The following is a 15828-nucleotide window of genomic DNA, read 5'->3' on the forward strand; positions in this document are numbered from 1 at the left end:
CACGTCATCTGCATATAATAATATTCCAACATTCTGATCTTCAATTGTAACTCAAATATCAGAGGCTTTAATCTGTGAGGCTAGGTCATTTATGTAAATAGAAAACAATGTTGGGGACAAAATATCTCCTTGTTTAACACCATACTGTTGCCGAAACTATCCTGTTGTATATTCATTGACCTGAACACAGGCAACAGGTGCTTGATATAGTGACTTAATGGCAGAATAAAACTTCCCATTTACACCAACATTTAACAACTTGTATTGCAGAAGATCCCTATTTATCCAATCAAATGCCTTCTTGAAATCAATAAAACAAACAAAGATTGATCTGCTCTCTTTAATTCTAGCTCGAATAATTGAAGTGACTATATAGATATGATCAATACATGCCCTTCTTTTTCTAAAGCCATTTTGCTCATCCACTAGTACATCCATTCTCTCTAGATAGTCAACCAGTTTAACAGTGAAGAATATAATTTATACACACAGCTAATAAGACTAATACCCCTGTAGTTGAGGGGAATCCTGGGGTCATTTCTCAAAGATTTTGGGATAGGTTTAATGATAGTCTTATGCCACTGTGTTGGAATAATGCTATTATCGAAACAGAACTGAAATAAATTGTGTGTTTGCCTATTGGTATTGTTCATATCAGATAGCATTTCAAATTCCTTTCTATTTTTCAGAGAAATAATTTCATTCAGAAATACATCATCAGATGAATTATTGCACCCAGAAAAGAGATTTGAAAAATTCTTTTCCCACTTATCCAACACAGTTTCTAAATCAGAAATACACTGACCATTTTCAAATTTTGTTTCTATAGGAATTGCCCTTGACTTTCTAGGACCCAACCTATTAATTTCATTCCAAAATTGTTGAGGGTTGTGAGTTTGTAATTTTTCAATATGTAATGAAAAACCTCTGTTATATTTTCTTTTTAAAGAACGCAGCCTCCTATCAAATTTGGTTTGTGCATTCCTATATTCCTTTCTCAGTCTCTCCTTCATATGGTTATCCTTACTTCTAAGAAAACTTCTCTCTGCTATAGTCAGATTATCCCAAAGCGTCTGCAGTTCTTTGTTCCAATATGGTTTTGAGGGTTTTCTAAATTTTTTATTACTATTCTTCTTCTTCCCTTTCCCATATTTACTTAGTTCTGTGTGAATACTACTACAGAATCTTTCATACCAATTATCCATATCCTGTTGGTTATTTTTTGTACATAATAACTGCTTAGTAAGGTCCATCAGTAAATTATCACATTGGCTAGACAAGAAAAAAGAATCAGGAAGTTGCCTTAGTACTCTAATTTTTCTTGCTTGCCTTTATGAAAAATGTGGATTTTCTTTTGCAAAGATCGGCTTTACCTGGATTTTAAGCATCAATAAAGAATGGTCAGGTAACCTACACCTGTCCCCCAATAAACCAAATCCATCTTCTAACCTCTCTAATAGCTCACTAGGAGAGAGAACAGAAAATGCAACACAGTTTTCTAAGCTTTCATGTGGGGTGATAATATAATCTACTACGGCTTTACCTTTAACTGAGACAGAGGGGAAATTATCTTTACCCAAAGGTATTCTTCCATTAACTACACAGCATTTTGATTCTCTCAAGAACTCAATAAGGATTTCCCCATACCTATTGATAATACTGTCTAAATTAGGTCTGTCAGGTATGCAGTCCACATCATTTATACAATCATCAAGATTACCAATACTACTATTTAAATCTCCACATATGCAAACTGCATCCACCTCAGACAAACTAAACATCTGGGCCATTAAATGACCAAAAAAAGATTAAGAGCCAATTATTCTTGTTGGTCTCTCTGGAGGTAGGTAACAAGTAAAATAACAAAGCAATAACCAGACAGCTTATTCTGAAATTGTAACGCAAGTATTCCTTCCACTGATTTGTCTTTACCCGAAACATCATAGGAATCAAACAATTTATTCTTAACTAAAAAACCAACTCCTCCTGATCCTTTAACTGCTCTCTTATGCATTGCTCTATTGTGTCCATACCAGGTATAAGCCTGAAAATCAATAATTTCATTCCCTTTTAAATGTGTCTCATTTAATGAGATCACGTCAGGATTATGGTCCAGTAATATTCTTTTTCTAAGCTCACAGTTCCAAGCTGTCCAGCCATTCACGTTCCAGTGCACTAATGTGATATTGTCAGAGTTTATGGGTTGGGCAGTTACCTATCAGGTTTCCAGATTGTCTCTTGTTATCCTTCTGTTCCTCGTGCTGATCCTGTTTGCTGATCCCGGTTGGTCACACCTCAGCAGTCTCCCACTACCTGAAAGGAAATATTCCTTTCCAGAAGGGATTTCATTGAGGAGAGTTTTAAAGTTCATGCTGATGAGCCTCTCCGTATGTGACTTTGCAGAGTGGATGTAAACGTGACTAAACCTCTCGTTATCTCTCAAAGTCTGTTTACGACGGAGCACGGCCACTTTATCCTGGTGAGTCCGAAATTCCACCTTGATTACACCTGGCCTGCGTCCGCGTGGTCTTATCCGCTCCGCGTTAATGATCTCTGGTATGGGGTCACAGCGCAGCACGTCTGCCAGGAGGGATTTCACTCTTCCAAGGGGAATTTCCCCGTCTTCAAAAGGAAGGCCCACGATAATGATCGAAACGTCAGATTGAAATTTAAAGGCTGGGCGCTTTGCTTCATCTAGCTTTGCCTCCATCCTATCAATTCGAGCAGAGAGATGTCCAATATCTAGATCAAAACTCTTTTGAATTTCTCTTACTTTCTCTCCAACTCTGCCTTTAGATCCTCCCTGTTATCCGTAATAAGTCTCTCCAGATGTTCCACTTCACAGTCCAAAAGTCTTTCAATGGATGAGTGTATCTCACCAATTTGTGATTGTAGTGAAACACTTTGTGATTTCAGCGTCTTGAACTCCTCGCAGTGCAACCTGAGTTCCACCAGGATGGCGTTCATGTCGCCGTCCTCGTCTTCTTTTTTCTCTTTTTGTCGCGTAGTGCGGTCTCCTCTATCCGTCATAATGTTACAAAAACGTGTAAATAACTTTTACACAGAATGAGTCGACAGTTTCTCTGTATTTCACCTTTTTTTAAACCGAGGCTGAGGGCAACGTCGCACTGACACACTGCAACGCCACGCATGCACACTTAGTTGTTGGTTGGTTTATTCAGCTTCCCTGCATCGGGTAGCACAGCCGTGATTCCTTCTCTTCTTCTTGAGACTGTACCTGTGACTGAGTAAAGAACAGAAAGCAATGCTAGCAGTTAGCTGGTTAAGTTCATGCCCGTGTTTTGCTAGCTCTCCGGGACATGGTCCATGTTGTTTACCTTTTAGGCTCCCTTTGCCCGAAATGTGGTAAACATTCAGCGTATCGTGGCGGGTGATTGTAAGTGATTATTGTTGCGTAGCATGTGTCTATTTTTTCAACAAAAGTACTGATAAATGTCATCCTTCGTTACAGGAAGCAGCTAAACAGCGAGAACAACAAAGGGACAAAACAAGCTGCAGGACGGTGAGTTTGATGACCTGTGGTGTGCTGGAAGTATCCCCAATGAATGCTGGTCTTTGAATTAGCCGTTAATGTTCCCTTTTGTCGTCGATAATGTTAGATATAAGCCTACAGTCCCTAGAAAAAGTATGTGAACCCTTTGAGATTTCTTGGATTTCTGCATAAATTGGTCATCAAATGTGGTCTGATCATCTAATTCACAACAATAGACAAACACAGTCTGCTTAAACTAATACCGTGCAAAAAAATGGTATGTTTACATGTTTTTATTGATCAAACCATTTAAACATTCACAGTGCAGGGTGGAAAAAGTATGTGAACCCCTAGGCTATGATGACGCCGCCTGGCCCCTGTGGTGTTTAAAGAAAAATGCATAGTTGTAAAGAAAACAGAAGGATGCGTTGTTAAATGCCAATCTTATTTTGAGGTATAGTGTTGTTACTTAAAACCACCGCAAGGTGGCGGTAATGTGCTGTGGAGTGCCCTGTGTTCAGTAATGTAGTCTGAAAGAGGCAGAGAGAGCAGAATGTTACCTCTGGAAATAAAGTAAGCCATCGTTCACTAAACTGCTCCTTCCTTCATCGTTTTTCACCTAAGAGCCAATTCCCACTATGTCTGTTAAACACAACAGCCCTGTTTGCAGCTCTGGCTAGAAAATGAGGAGAAATATTCCATTTCATAGTAAGTTAACTTAAATGTGATGTTTTATTTGACTCTACCATGATGGCGATAGAGTTTTTGTCTGTGTCATTAACTTGTCGCAACTCCCTCTATTGCCTGTTCATCTGCAATAAAACAATAATCCAAAAAGTGTATGGCTAATGGTGTTGTGATACTTTTATAAATCTTGTTGGAAAAACGCAACTCACAGCACTTTCCTGGTTTGTATGTAATGTTAGCTAGGTCTGGCGTCAGGTCTGTTTAATGTAGGAACACTTACTGAGGTTTTTCATGCATGCTCAAATGTAAGATGTCACTGAGCAGAGGTCCGTTTCAGAGAGAAACATAGGCTGAAGCAGGCAAGGTTATCTTAATGTTAATTTACAAATCTCTCATGACGATGTTTTATTCTGATTGTCCAATGTTAATATGCTTCAAAGTTCAAATAATAAGCTTAAAATTACCATGTAGGTTTCGTTGTAACGAGTATGCATCATAGGTCATGTTCATACTGTCTGTAAATGATTCCAAGCATCATTTGAAAGCAAATGCTGAAATATATAGCATATAGCCTGAATATATGAAGGCTTCAAAATAAAACAACTGACCATGGACTTGCATTCAAACTTTACTTGTAAATTCCCCACTTTAATCTAAAACATTTAGGACTTCATTCCCATGAATATATCACTTTAATCTTTAAATATTACAACTTTAATGTCAACATTTTTATTTTGCTATGTGGCTTCGATACTCCATCACTCTCTGCTCTGAATAATTTTGTTAAATCACTTTCTTAAATTGGCCCCTGGATGTACAAAAATCTAAAGGCTTAACAATCCCATTCAGCTCACAAAGAAAGCTCTCATTTACTGAAAACTTTGAATCTTGTTGCAGAAATCTGTTTGGATTCCAGTCTTAAGAAGCTCACGCTACAGGCAGTGGAATTAGACAGTAAGTGGGAAAACAGCCATTTACACACCCAGCATTTAATGTTAAGATGAAGACCATTATTACTATAAATATATACATTACAGTTAAAATTAAAGGAAAACCACAGTAAAGTCACTTAGAACTTTATATAAGGAATACAAAAGATGACAATGTCATTTTTCTCTCACTAAAGACTAAGGTGACAGACACTGAGCAACAAGGGAAAACTCATTCTAATTAAAGTGTTTGCTTTTAGTGGGATTTAGTAAAAAATCTGTGATTCAGAGGAGAGCCACTGTGTTCTGTGTACACTGTGTTTTAGAACTACTATGGCATTTGAGGTTGAAACTCCAAAATTAACGAAATGCACACCCAGGCCAAAATGTTCTGCTCTGTGCTGAAATACAACCTGAGTTCAACATGTCTTATCAGTGACAGCTTCACATCGTGTTAATAGTAGTTCATATATATTTTAATCAGTAATGCTCTATTTAAGTTTAGATCTTTTTTAATCTCCTCCTTTAGACATCCAAATCCAGGTGTAAAGGGCCAGCTAAGCTGAAACAGGACTGTTTCCCAAAGAACCTTCATGAAGCAGGCTAAAGAAGGTTCCACAGTCCGAAGATGGGACTAATTGTTTCCCTTCCTGACATTTTCTCCTGACCTGAAGACTGTTTTTATTTCAGCTGGTTAGCGCTGTGATTAAAAGACCAAACTCAAAGACAGTGGTCTCTGTGCTCATGTCAGATCTGACTATTTTATATGCATCCACATTTTCAGTTATCAGCTGTTTTTTTAATTAATACTGAATGTATGATAATGAAGTCTGTTCATAAAATGGTTGTTGCGCTCAAGTTGGACTAATGATCAATAGCTGATAGAAATATCCCAATTTAACACTGACTGACTTTTTGTGTAATTAATACCTTTTTTGTATCAGCCTTTGCATAGACTAGGTGCCCGCTGCTGGTGAAATAGTGTAAAAAGTAGTATTTTGTTGTAAAGCAGTATAATTTAGTTATCTGGTTATAATTCATTCAGTTATTGTCTTTCATCTTGTACATTTTGATTAGTAGATTTACTTATGTGCCAAAATGAGGGAGCCAAACTTTACTGAGTCAACATAATTTCATTTGGAGGCTTTCCATGTAAATATTCATTGATAATGTGATTGAACCAACAAATACACATTGCCATGGGATGCCACCCCTAAAGAATCTCCTGCCAACCTCGTGCCACCCCAGGAATATTCTTCTAGATCCACCCCTGGCTGGGAGCCATGAGGAGCATCACAGACCAGAGGAGATGATGTAGTGATGGAGCATCAGATGAGACAAGAAAACATGAACTGTTCTCCCTTGTTTTGTGCAGAAATGTCTGTTTTCTCCTGAGTTTGTCATCGTTAAAGGCTGAATGCTCGTGATTCTTCAATGTGCAAATAAAGCTTTTTTCATTCTGATCTGCCTTCTTTTTTATTTTACAATGGCCATGTTTAATAATATTATATAAATATAATGTTTAGAACCTGAAACATATAGCTTTATAATATTTATAAAGTAGAAGGGATGTGTATTAGAGCCCGACCGATTTATCAGCGGGCTGATTAATCGGGCCGATTATAGCGTTTCACAGACTAATCAACATCGGCCAAAATGTAGCAGATATATTAACTTTTTTTGCTCTGTGGTGATTGTCTCCTGTCGCTCTGTGTTGTGTGTCCATGCTGGACTCAGCCCGAGTGCCTGGCTCCTCCCCCTCAGATGCAGAGTGCAGCAGCAGCTCTCCCTCACTCAGTGTTGCCTGTGTTGTGTGTCCATGCTGGACTCAGCCCGAGTCCATGCTGGACTCAGCCCGAGTGCCTGGCTCCTCCCCCTCAGATGCAGAGTGCAGCAGCAGCTCTCCCTCACTCAGTGTTGCCAACTTTGTGACTTCGTCGCTATATTTATCGAGTTTTCAGACCCCTCTGGCGACTCTTTTTCAAAAAAGCAACTAGCGACAAATCTAGCAACTTCTTCTGGTGTTCCTGGAGAGTTTTGGAGACTTTGATGTGAAAGCACGTATCGTTGTTGTCCTTCTCACTGAGCAGCGCTGCTGCCATGGGCCCCTCCCCGTCCCTAAGCACTCACAGGCAGCCTCGTCCTCGTGCAGTTCGACTGCAGCAGAGGAGGACTAACGCCCGTTTCAGACTGGGATCGTGTTTTGCTGCTCTTGTGTGCTGCGCGTGTCAGCTCCGGTTCCTGCCGGTGCGGCTTTCACACAGGACGCGAGTTTTCTGCATGTCAGCCGCATCTCCCTGCTCTCAAAGCCCTGTACTTCATAAGTTTTACTTCAGTAAACACCGCTAAAAGCTACTTGATTCAGTGTACAGAGAAAGTGTGTTGGGAACTTTTCAAAATAAAAGCATTCTGTACAAGTGAACGGAGTTTCTCTATAGAAATGCTAAACCAGGCTTTTACTTTGAAAAGCACAAACCAGAAAAGCACTCATACGGTGTTTATCTTTCCTGTGACATATTCTCCCAGTGTGGAGACAGAAAGTTTCACTAATAGTAGATCTTTAGAGAACAACTTTATAAAACAGGGGCATTTAAGCTCGTGGCCGTCCTCAGGGTTATCAAGAAACACATTGTAAACATATTCTATGTGCATATTTGCCACAATGATGTAAATATGCTCTCCATTTGTTATTTTCCTGTCTAATATTGTCCACAGCCACAGTATAAGACTATTATACAGCATTTAATGTCGTCTAAGTAGCATCTTTGAGAAATAAACAAAGATAAATGCAACTGGTTATTCACATGTCCACATTTGTGTTCATGTACAGTATATATCCTGTGTATATCAATGTTCTTATTTGATATATTGGCCAAAATATTGGTTATCGGCCAATATATCAGATATCAGCCGATATATCGGATATCGGCTTTTTTTTTGGCCCCCAATATCGGTATTGGCATTGGCCCAAAAAAAATCCCATATCAATCAATCAATCAATCAATCAATATCGGTCGGGCTCTAATGTGTATAGGAAGAAGAATGGGTGAATATTATTCCATTATGATAAAATATGAATATAAAAATATGGTAACGATATGAAAAGGGAGGGGCTTACCCACAGGGGTGTACTGTCCGACCAATAGTAACAGTTCTCTTTCACCAATCACACATTGTTTTACTGGTTAAATTTAGGGCTGTAGTCAACCAAAGAAAAACTTGGTCGACCAAAATCGCACCCAGGCACCAATTAATCAATTGGACGTTCAGGTAAAACATTCATTCATTATAAAAAGTTACCTCGTCGGGGACTAATTCAATCCATCCAGGCTCCTCACTGCACCTGCTTGGTACTCTAAATGATCCTAAAATGAACGTAACAAGCCTTTGGAAGCATTAACACATCTTTTCTACTCATCACGTCTTACTGTATAGTAGAATTAATTGAGAGACGATCAGCGCGCACCTGCCTTTGATCTCCGTGATCCCGGCGCGGTAACTCTTTAAACTCATACAGCCTACAAAATAACCTCAGATCATCGTCTTTCATTCGTTTGTAACAGTAACTAATAACAGGATCACTTGATCCAGCCCGCGCTGTGTCATTTATGAGCATAAAGCAGGCAGCATGCAGCGTTTATTTACGGAGGTGAGAGGAAAAAAGTTCGCTCGTTGCGACTTGATGACCAGCTGACATCGCCTTTCATCACCTCTCCTTTCTGTGTGACTGTAAGAGAAGCTAACGCTAACGTGAACACTTTAAGGAGATTATAAAATGAGATTATACTACGCAGCCTATTTACTGACAGGTTAATTAAACTGACCGCGAGAGTTGATGCAGTGAGGGAGGGCTTTCACAGCTTCACAAATCCTCCAACCCCCCGCAGCTCCGCACCCCCCTCCCTCCCCCCGAGTACATTTCTGACAGTCTTTGACCTGGAAACCTGGGTAAGTTTCAGCCCGGGATCGTCAAGTATTGTCAATAACCCTGAGAAGTTTGTGAATCCACTGGGCCGGGAATCAGGGCTTTCGTGCTGTGTCAAAATTTGTTTTTTGTTTAATGTAAAAACAAATTAAAGCATTCTACATATTAAGAAACGTTAAAGAACTGGAGCTTTCCCAGATGAATGTCAAATATATTCATGCATGGATATGAGGTGATCTGGTGTATCAGGTTAGCTGTTTCCTGCTGACAGGACTTTATGTTTTAAACTTTAAGGGTTCTTCAATTCTCAACCCAGTTATTTTTCCAAGATAATACAATTCCTATTTGTTCATTTTTGCAATTAATACTTTAGTTCCTTGCCTTATGTATTTCTCAACATACAAGCAATTAACCATTCTATATTGACATGAACATATCTAAATGTGATTATTTTGACTCATTGATATGAATTGTTGTATTGAAGGGAATGATGATCTGATGACTTTGTATGTCTGCCAAGCTTACAAAAACAAGGTAAGAAGGATTTTTTATGGAGCTATATTTGTTGAAAAAGTATTTGCAAATGCGTACAAAGATCTGCACACAAATCTGCAAATGCGTGCACAAATCCACAAATGCATGCACGGATCTGCAAATGTGTGCACAGATCTGCAAATGCATGCACAAATCCACAAATGCATGCACGGATCTGCACGGAAAATCCGCGATGTTGCCATTCAGCTACTTGATCCACACAATCCGACATTGCGGAGTAATGTAATTAGATATCAACGTTGGTCAGTGCCGTTCAACTCCGTGCGAGACCAACAATCTTTCTCTTCCTATGTTATTCATATAAATATATATTTGTTACAGACCACTCTATCGATCCTATTGCTAACATCACCAGGCTCATACAGCGTCATAATGGTGATTTCTGTTAAATAAGACACAATGAACCCCCTGTCTTGTAGAGATGGCAACTCAACCACCGCTGTGATATGACTTTGGAGATAAGGAAGTCATAATAAAAATAATAATAACAACAACAACAACAACAAAACAACAATAATAATAATAATAATAATATAACAGTATAATAAGATAACATTTTTCATTTCACATTGACGTTATATAGAGCTGTTACTAAGTCTTAACTGCTGCCTCCTGTGTTAAGCGTATCTGATGAGAAAGGCAGCCTTGCCTGTGAGCCTTCACTGAGGGCAAAGACCCAGGCTCTACGCTTACAGATCCAAGCACACGCTTATGGATCTCAGTACAAATCATTTGCGGTACAAGTGTTACAAAAGTCGCGTGTGTATGACAGCCAATTGAGAGGCAGATTCTGAACCAAAATGAACTAATTCCACAATTACAAATTGGTCTACATATTTGCAGATTAGTGCATGGATTTGTGGATCTTTGTACAGATTTTCAAAACTTTGCACACATTTGCAGATCTGTACATGCATTTGTGGATTTGTGCATGCATTTGTGGATTTGTGCATGTATTTGTGGATTTGTGCAAGCATTTGCAGATCTGTACATGCATTTGTGGATTTGTGCATGCATTTGTGGATTTGTGCACGCATTTGTGGATTTGTGCGCAGATTTTGTACCGTTTGCAAATACTTTTGCAACAAATATAGCTCCATAATTTTTCTGCAAATTATTCTACAAAAAATTGACACTTGAATGTTTGCATGGTGTGTTGAGCATAACATCTCTGCCTCAAAAATGTATTAAGCTGGTCTTTCGACACACAGTTCAGGTCAAAGAAATATTGCACCTTCTGGGATTTGAAAACTGCAGTTGGACATTTTGCAATTTAATCTAAAATCCTATGTATTGCCCAGCTCAAGTCTGAACTAGATTTTAATTTCAATTCTGAAAATGGTCTAAGCTAAAATTATTATGTAAATATTGGCTTATTGGATATAGCCAAAAATTCATAACTGTGCAACCCTCACTTCTATTTCTGCTGGATGAAGGGCAGAGGTGCTGTCATAAAAAAGCCGTTTCTGTGTGAATCTAAACCAATATTTCTTACCACTGTAAATAACAGTTCAAACAAAAACACCACTAATCTGTACACATCTAGAGTTTCTACATGTTTCAATTTGAATTTTTATTTATCACAAATCAGCCTAATTATTTGTAAATACTTTAAGTGTTATTCATAAGTTTATTATCATCATAATATTTACTTATAACTAGTCTAATGATACTAGAATCAGTTTTTCCTGTAGTTTTATATGATATGTAATCTATAATTTACTTTTACACTACTTTAAAGTAAGTGCATCTGTACAAGAATGCCTTTTTAGAACAGTTAAAACTGATGAGTTAAGAATGTACTGAAACAAAGCAAAATCAAATGGTATTTAAAGTAAGAATGGGTAAATATATGTTAAGTAAATATGCATACATTTAATTTTATTCATTTAAACTAAACTAAGCATATGCTTAGTATTTCAGGTAGAAGATAATATTCATTAAATATACTCAGAGTTAGTAGACAAATGCCTTAGTGCACTATTAGTGGATTATTTAAGAATGTACGGAAATAAAATAAAACTAAATGGCATTTTAAGTGTGAAAACAATGTACTTTTGGTGAATACACTACAATTAAATTTCTAATATACTGACAATTTAACATATCTTTTAAAAGTATACTACATATCTATTTTCCGTGTGTGAAGTATATTTTTAAAAAGTATATTCAAGTACAGATTAATGCATGTTAAATCTACTCTATGTAAGTGCAAATGAAATATAAATGTAATAGAACATATGTTGAGAATTTTGAGTAAATTTGTTACCCACTTCAGAACACTTCCTTTTGACCTGGGTTTGATATGCAAACACGTTTCCATATCAGAGTTTACTGAATTGAATTATTCAGCACTGATACAATCAGTAAGTTATCTATTTCTACAAGCAAAAATGCCTTAAACAATGCTAAGACATTAATAAAAACAATATTACACTGATTAAAACAATGTCTAGAAAACTGAAAGAGTTCTTGATGCATCTGAGGACCTCAACTTCACACCAGAAGTCGGAAAACCGACGCCATATCTTGTCTTCTAATACCAGACGTCACTTGAACTGAACGTCTTCTTCATTGTTTTCTGTTGAATTTGGATCATAACTCAATTATTAAAATTAATGTATTGTAATCACTGTGCTTGCTTGTCTGAAAAGTCACATATTGTTGGTCTACTTATATTTCCTTATGTAACGAACTTGCCTATATTAAAATGGCGGCGATGCACGAAGGAAACAACGAAGAAGACGTTCAGTTCAAGTGACTTCCAGTAGAAGACGAGATATGGTGCCGCTCATCCAGTTTCCGTCGTGATGTGAAGATCCTCTGATGCATTCAGGTCCCTCCCGAGAATTGAGCCACTCTTCTTATAATTTTTGAGGGTTTAGTTTAAAAAAATGTGTTTTATCTATCATAAAATGAAGCAGAACCCACTTGTTTTATGGTGTGATAAATTCTTTGTTGACGGGTAGTGAATCTTAACATCGCTAAATGAAGTTTATTGTCCCACAGATTGAATTATGAAGATTTTAAATGTTTGTGGATTGTGTCAGGTCTGTGGGGTCTCACTGAGCAGGTGAATGGTATTGTGACTTCATCAGGACTCACCTGGTTTCTTCTCCGCTGTTCGGTCCTTTAACCTTTTAAGACGTGGAGGTTGCATGCGACCTGAGTAACGCACTTGAGGATTAATAAATATAAACTAAATATTTGTTCCTGTGACTATAGGTGTCTATACTCTCATATTACACTTAGTTTGAAAGCTTGGGTGATGGTTTTTTCAGTGGAATTAAAAATGACTCATGACAAGAGGAAATAATATTACACTTGGATTTAAAGTGTGCTAGACATAAAAAATGAATGGACTGGGCATGAATTTCGAATCTCAAATCAAAGTGAAGTGAAGTTTTTGTGGAAACAAGTAAAACCTAAAGTCTTATCTGCGCTCCTAACATGCACGCACCTCTCTCACTTTGCTATAGCACCTGTGCACAATGAGGAGCAGCAACCTCTTAGCACAGACCGATTTTCTTGTAGCATTTGACAAATGTATGTTGCACTGTACAGCCCTGCCTCTACCCTGTTTCAACCCCAGATAGCTGACCAATGACCAAAAACAGTGGCAAAGATAATCCAGGTCGAGACACTCAAGATGGTTTGATAAATGTAAAAGGCCTTTCATTCAAAGGGATAGAAACATTAAAAATGCACCAACACGTAATGACCTCCACCTTCTTCAGGGTGCAGTGACACACTGAGACAAAGGAGTAAGAATCTCTGCAGTCACCACAGCTGTGTGCAGGGGAAGGCATGCAACACCTTCCCTAACACAGCTTCAGCAGATTTCTGTTCATCATGAGTCTGGTTCTGCTCCAGGTTTCTGCCTTTTACAGGAAGTCTTTTTCTCTCCACTGTGACTTTGGTAAATGTTTCATAGTGCTGAGCTCATGCTGGATTAATCTTGGGTCTTTATTAATAATCTGGAGTATGGTCTAGCCCTGCCCTCTTTGTACAGTGTCTTGAGTTAACTTTGATAATGAATTGGTGCTATGCATATAAAGTCTGACTGATTGATTGATTGATGGATTAACTGATAAAGGGAGTGACATTTAAATACAGACAGTAGAAACAGGGTTTTAAACTAGGTTGGACGGTGATGCAATCCTTCTAAAATTATTTAAATATGAAGTTCTTTAGGATTAGTATAACACAAAGACTGAAATAAATCTTAATTAATCACTCAACTAGACAATTTAAAAAGGGAAGATCTCACCTTTGGTCGGCTCTGTAGACGGCTCTGTAAAAACAAAAGGAAAAATGTTTTGAATACAAACATTATAAATATCTGCTGGGCTGTTTAAGATTCATTTTACTTTTTTACAGTTATAGTACAGAAAAATTGCAGTACAATATGAAAGTCATTTTACACAGAAGCTATACTCAGGTAACATACCATTTTATTTGTTTTTGATTTAACTTCTACTAAAACTGTATCACTGTTCTTTTTATTGCTCCTGTAAATCTGATTTAAAACTCACATCATGAAGACAGTACTACACTTCAAATATTTACTCTACTTTTGTTGTACTAACAAACTGAATTTTTCTACCTGATGTTTCCACCACATTAGCAATCACACTCTCCAAAATGTGACAAAAGAAAGTAATGAGAAGATACAAACACTTAGTGTTGTTTTAATAACACCTGTATAATCTGAACTACTCTGATACTACATTTATTTTTAGTGACAATGTCATAGTATTTTACAACTGTGTCATGTTTTATTACTGAGGTAATAGATATCAGTATTGTTATGTTGGATCAGATTTATTCAGATTTATTTAACATTTTTAATTTTCATGTCAGAAACATGGGTAGTGAGGGACCTGCAGCAACCTCTACAATCAGGTACAAGTCAAACCACCAGAACATAAAAATGTTTAAATTCCTGACTCTGTTTAAAGGAATGTGTAGATCATCCAAGACACCAAAAATGATCTTGTTTCATTGTTTATGTGGTTTAAAAACAAAATGGAGTAAGGAGATAGTTTTTTAGTTTAATCTTCTTCTACGTTTTCATTTATTCTTCACTGCTCCTAGTTCTGGACGACAGCACCATAAACTTATAACCACTTGACATTGTCCAGATGGTTTGGCTCGTTTGTACAAGTGCAATGGGAAAAACAAACCAAATCACATGAAAGTTCAACAGTGTTAGAGGCTGAGCCCTGAACCAAACCAAGTCCAGACTACCAGGGTTGAAAACAACCTTAAAGTCCAAACTGATAAATTAAGTTTAGATTTAAGCCGATATCTGATACACCAGTATTTACAACTTTATTTCAGCTGACTGTAGTTCAGACCTAAAACTTCAGTTCTCTAAAACCAACTTTATTGGTTAAAGACTGAGGATGAACACAGAAAAGGACTCCGCTGATGTAGGTCTGTAGATCCTGCCTGAAAATCCACAGAATTATTCATGCACACAGCCGATATTTACAGCAGTTGTATCGGTTGTAATTATCATGAGAGGTTTTCATATTCTGATACTGATAATTAACTTTAAGCTAATATCTGCTGACACTGATGGAAATATGCACACACTCTGAATTTGATGCCTGTAACATGTTCCATACACACTTCAGTGTGCTTCATTGCTTGGTCTGACCTCCTTCCTACATAATGTGATATTTATTTGGTGCTAATAATGTGTACTGCAGAAAATTTTAGGATGGTTAAAAAGGCATTAAAAACTGGAAACAGCCAAGTCCTGTTGCACTCTGATGTCATTGATAATATGACCATCTAAAGCAGTTTTTTAAACCCCAACAAAACTCAAGCCAAGCATTCACTTTCATTTATTTACCATTTATAACAGATCAATAATCTGTCCTTCATTGCTCCTTCTTTACTTAATCTACCAGTGTGCCATCCTTCCTGTGTTACATAAATGTATTTCTTCAGCTGTTTTAAAAGCTTCTAAAAAGTTTAGATGTCACAAGGAGCCACGTTTACTCATTTTTTCATTATGTCACTACTAAGAATCAAAAATCCTACTCATTAGTGGCTCTGGAGCATTGAAGTGGATGACCTGCTGCTCATCTTACTACTATAATTGGTGTTTCTATGTGTGTGTCTGTATCGATTTGCACACCACAATGTTGCTTCAATTGTCCTTGATACTCTCAGAACACTTCTTGGGTGTACTGTTTGAAACTGGTGCCATGAAAAATTCATATGTA

The 15828-nt window shown here is 37.5% G+C and overlaps 1 protein-coding gene across 3 annotated transcripts in view; it reads right to left on the bottom strand.

Moving 5' to 3' along the window:
• Positions 1-15828, bottom strand: part of LOC121507192 (CD276 antigen-like) — a 56103-nt gene that overhangs the window by 15926 nt on the left and 24349 nt on the right. For all 3 annotated transcript variants that reach the window (XM_041783397.1, XM_041783398.1, XM_041783396.1), the window contains one exon: positions 13860-13883. In XM_041783397.1, coding sequence (XP_041639331.1) covers positions 13860-13883 — 24 coding nt within the window. The remainder of the gene's footprint in view (positions 1-13859; positions 13884-15828) is intronic.

The sequence above is a fragment of the Cheilinus undulatus genome, linkage group 3, assembly GCF_018320785.1.
Source record: "Cheilinus undulatus linkage group 3, ASM1832078v1, whole genome shotgun sequence".
NCBI classification, from domain to species: Eukaryota; Metazoa; Chordata; class Actinopteri; order Labriformes; family Labridae; genus Cheilinus; species Cheilinus undulatus.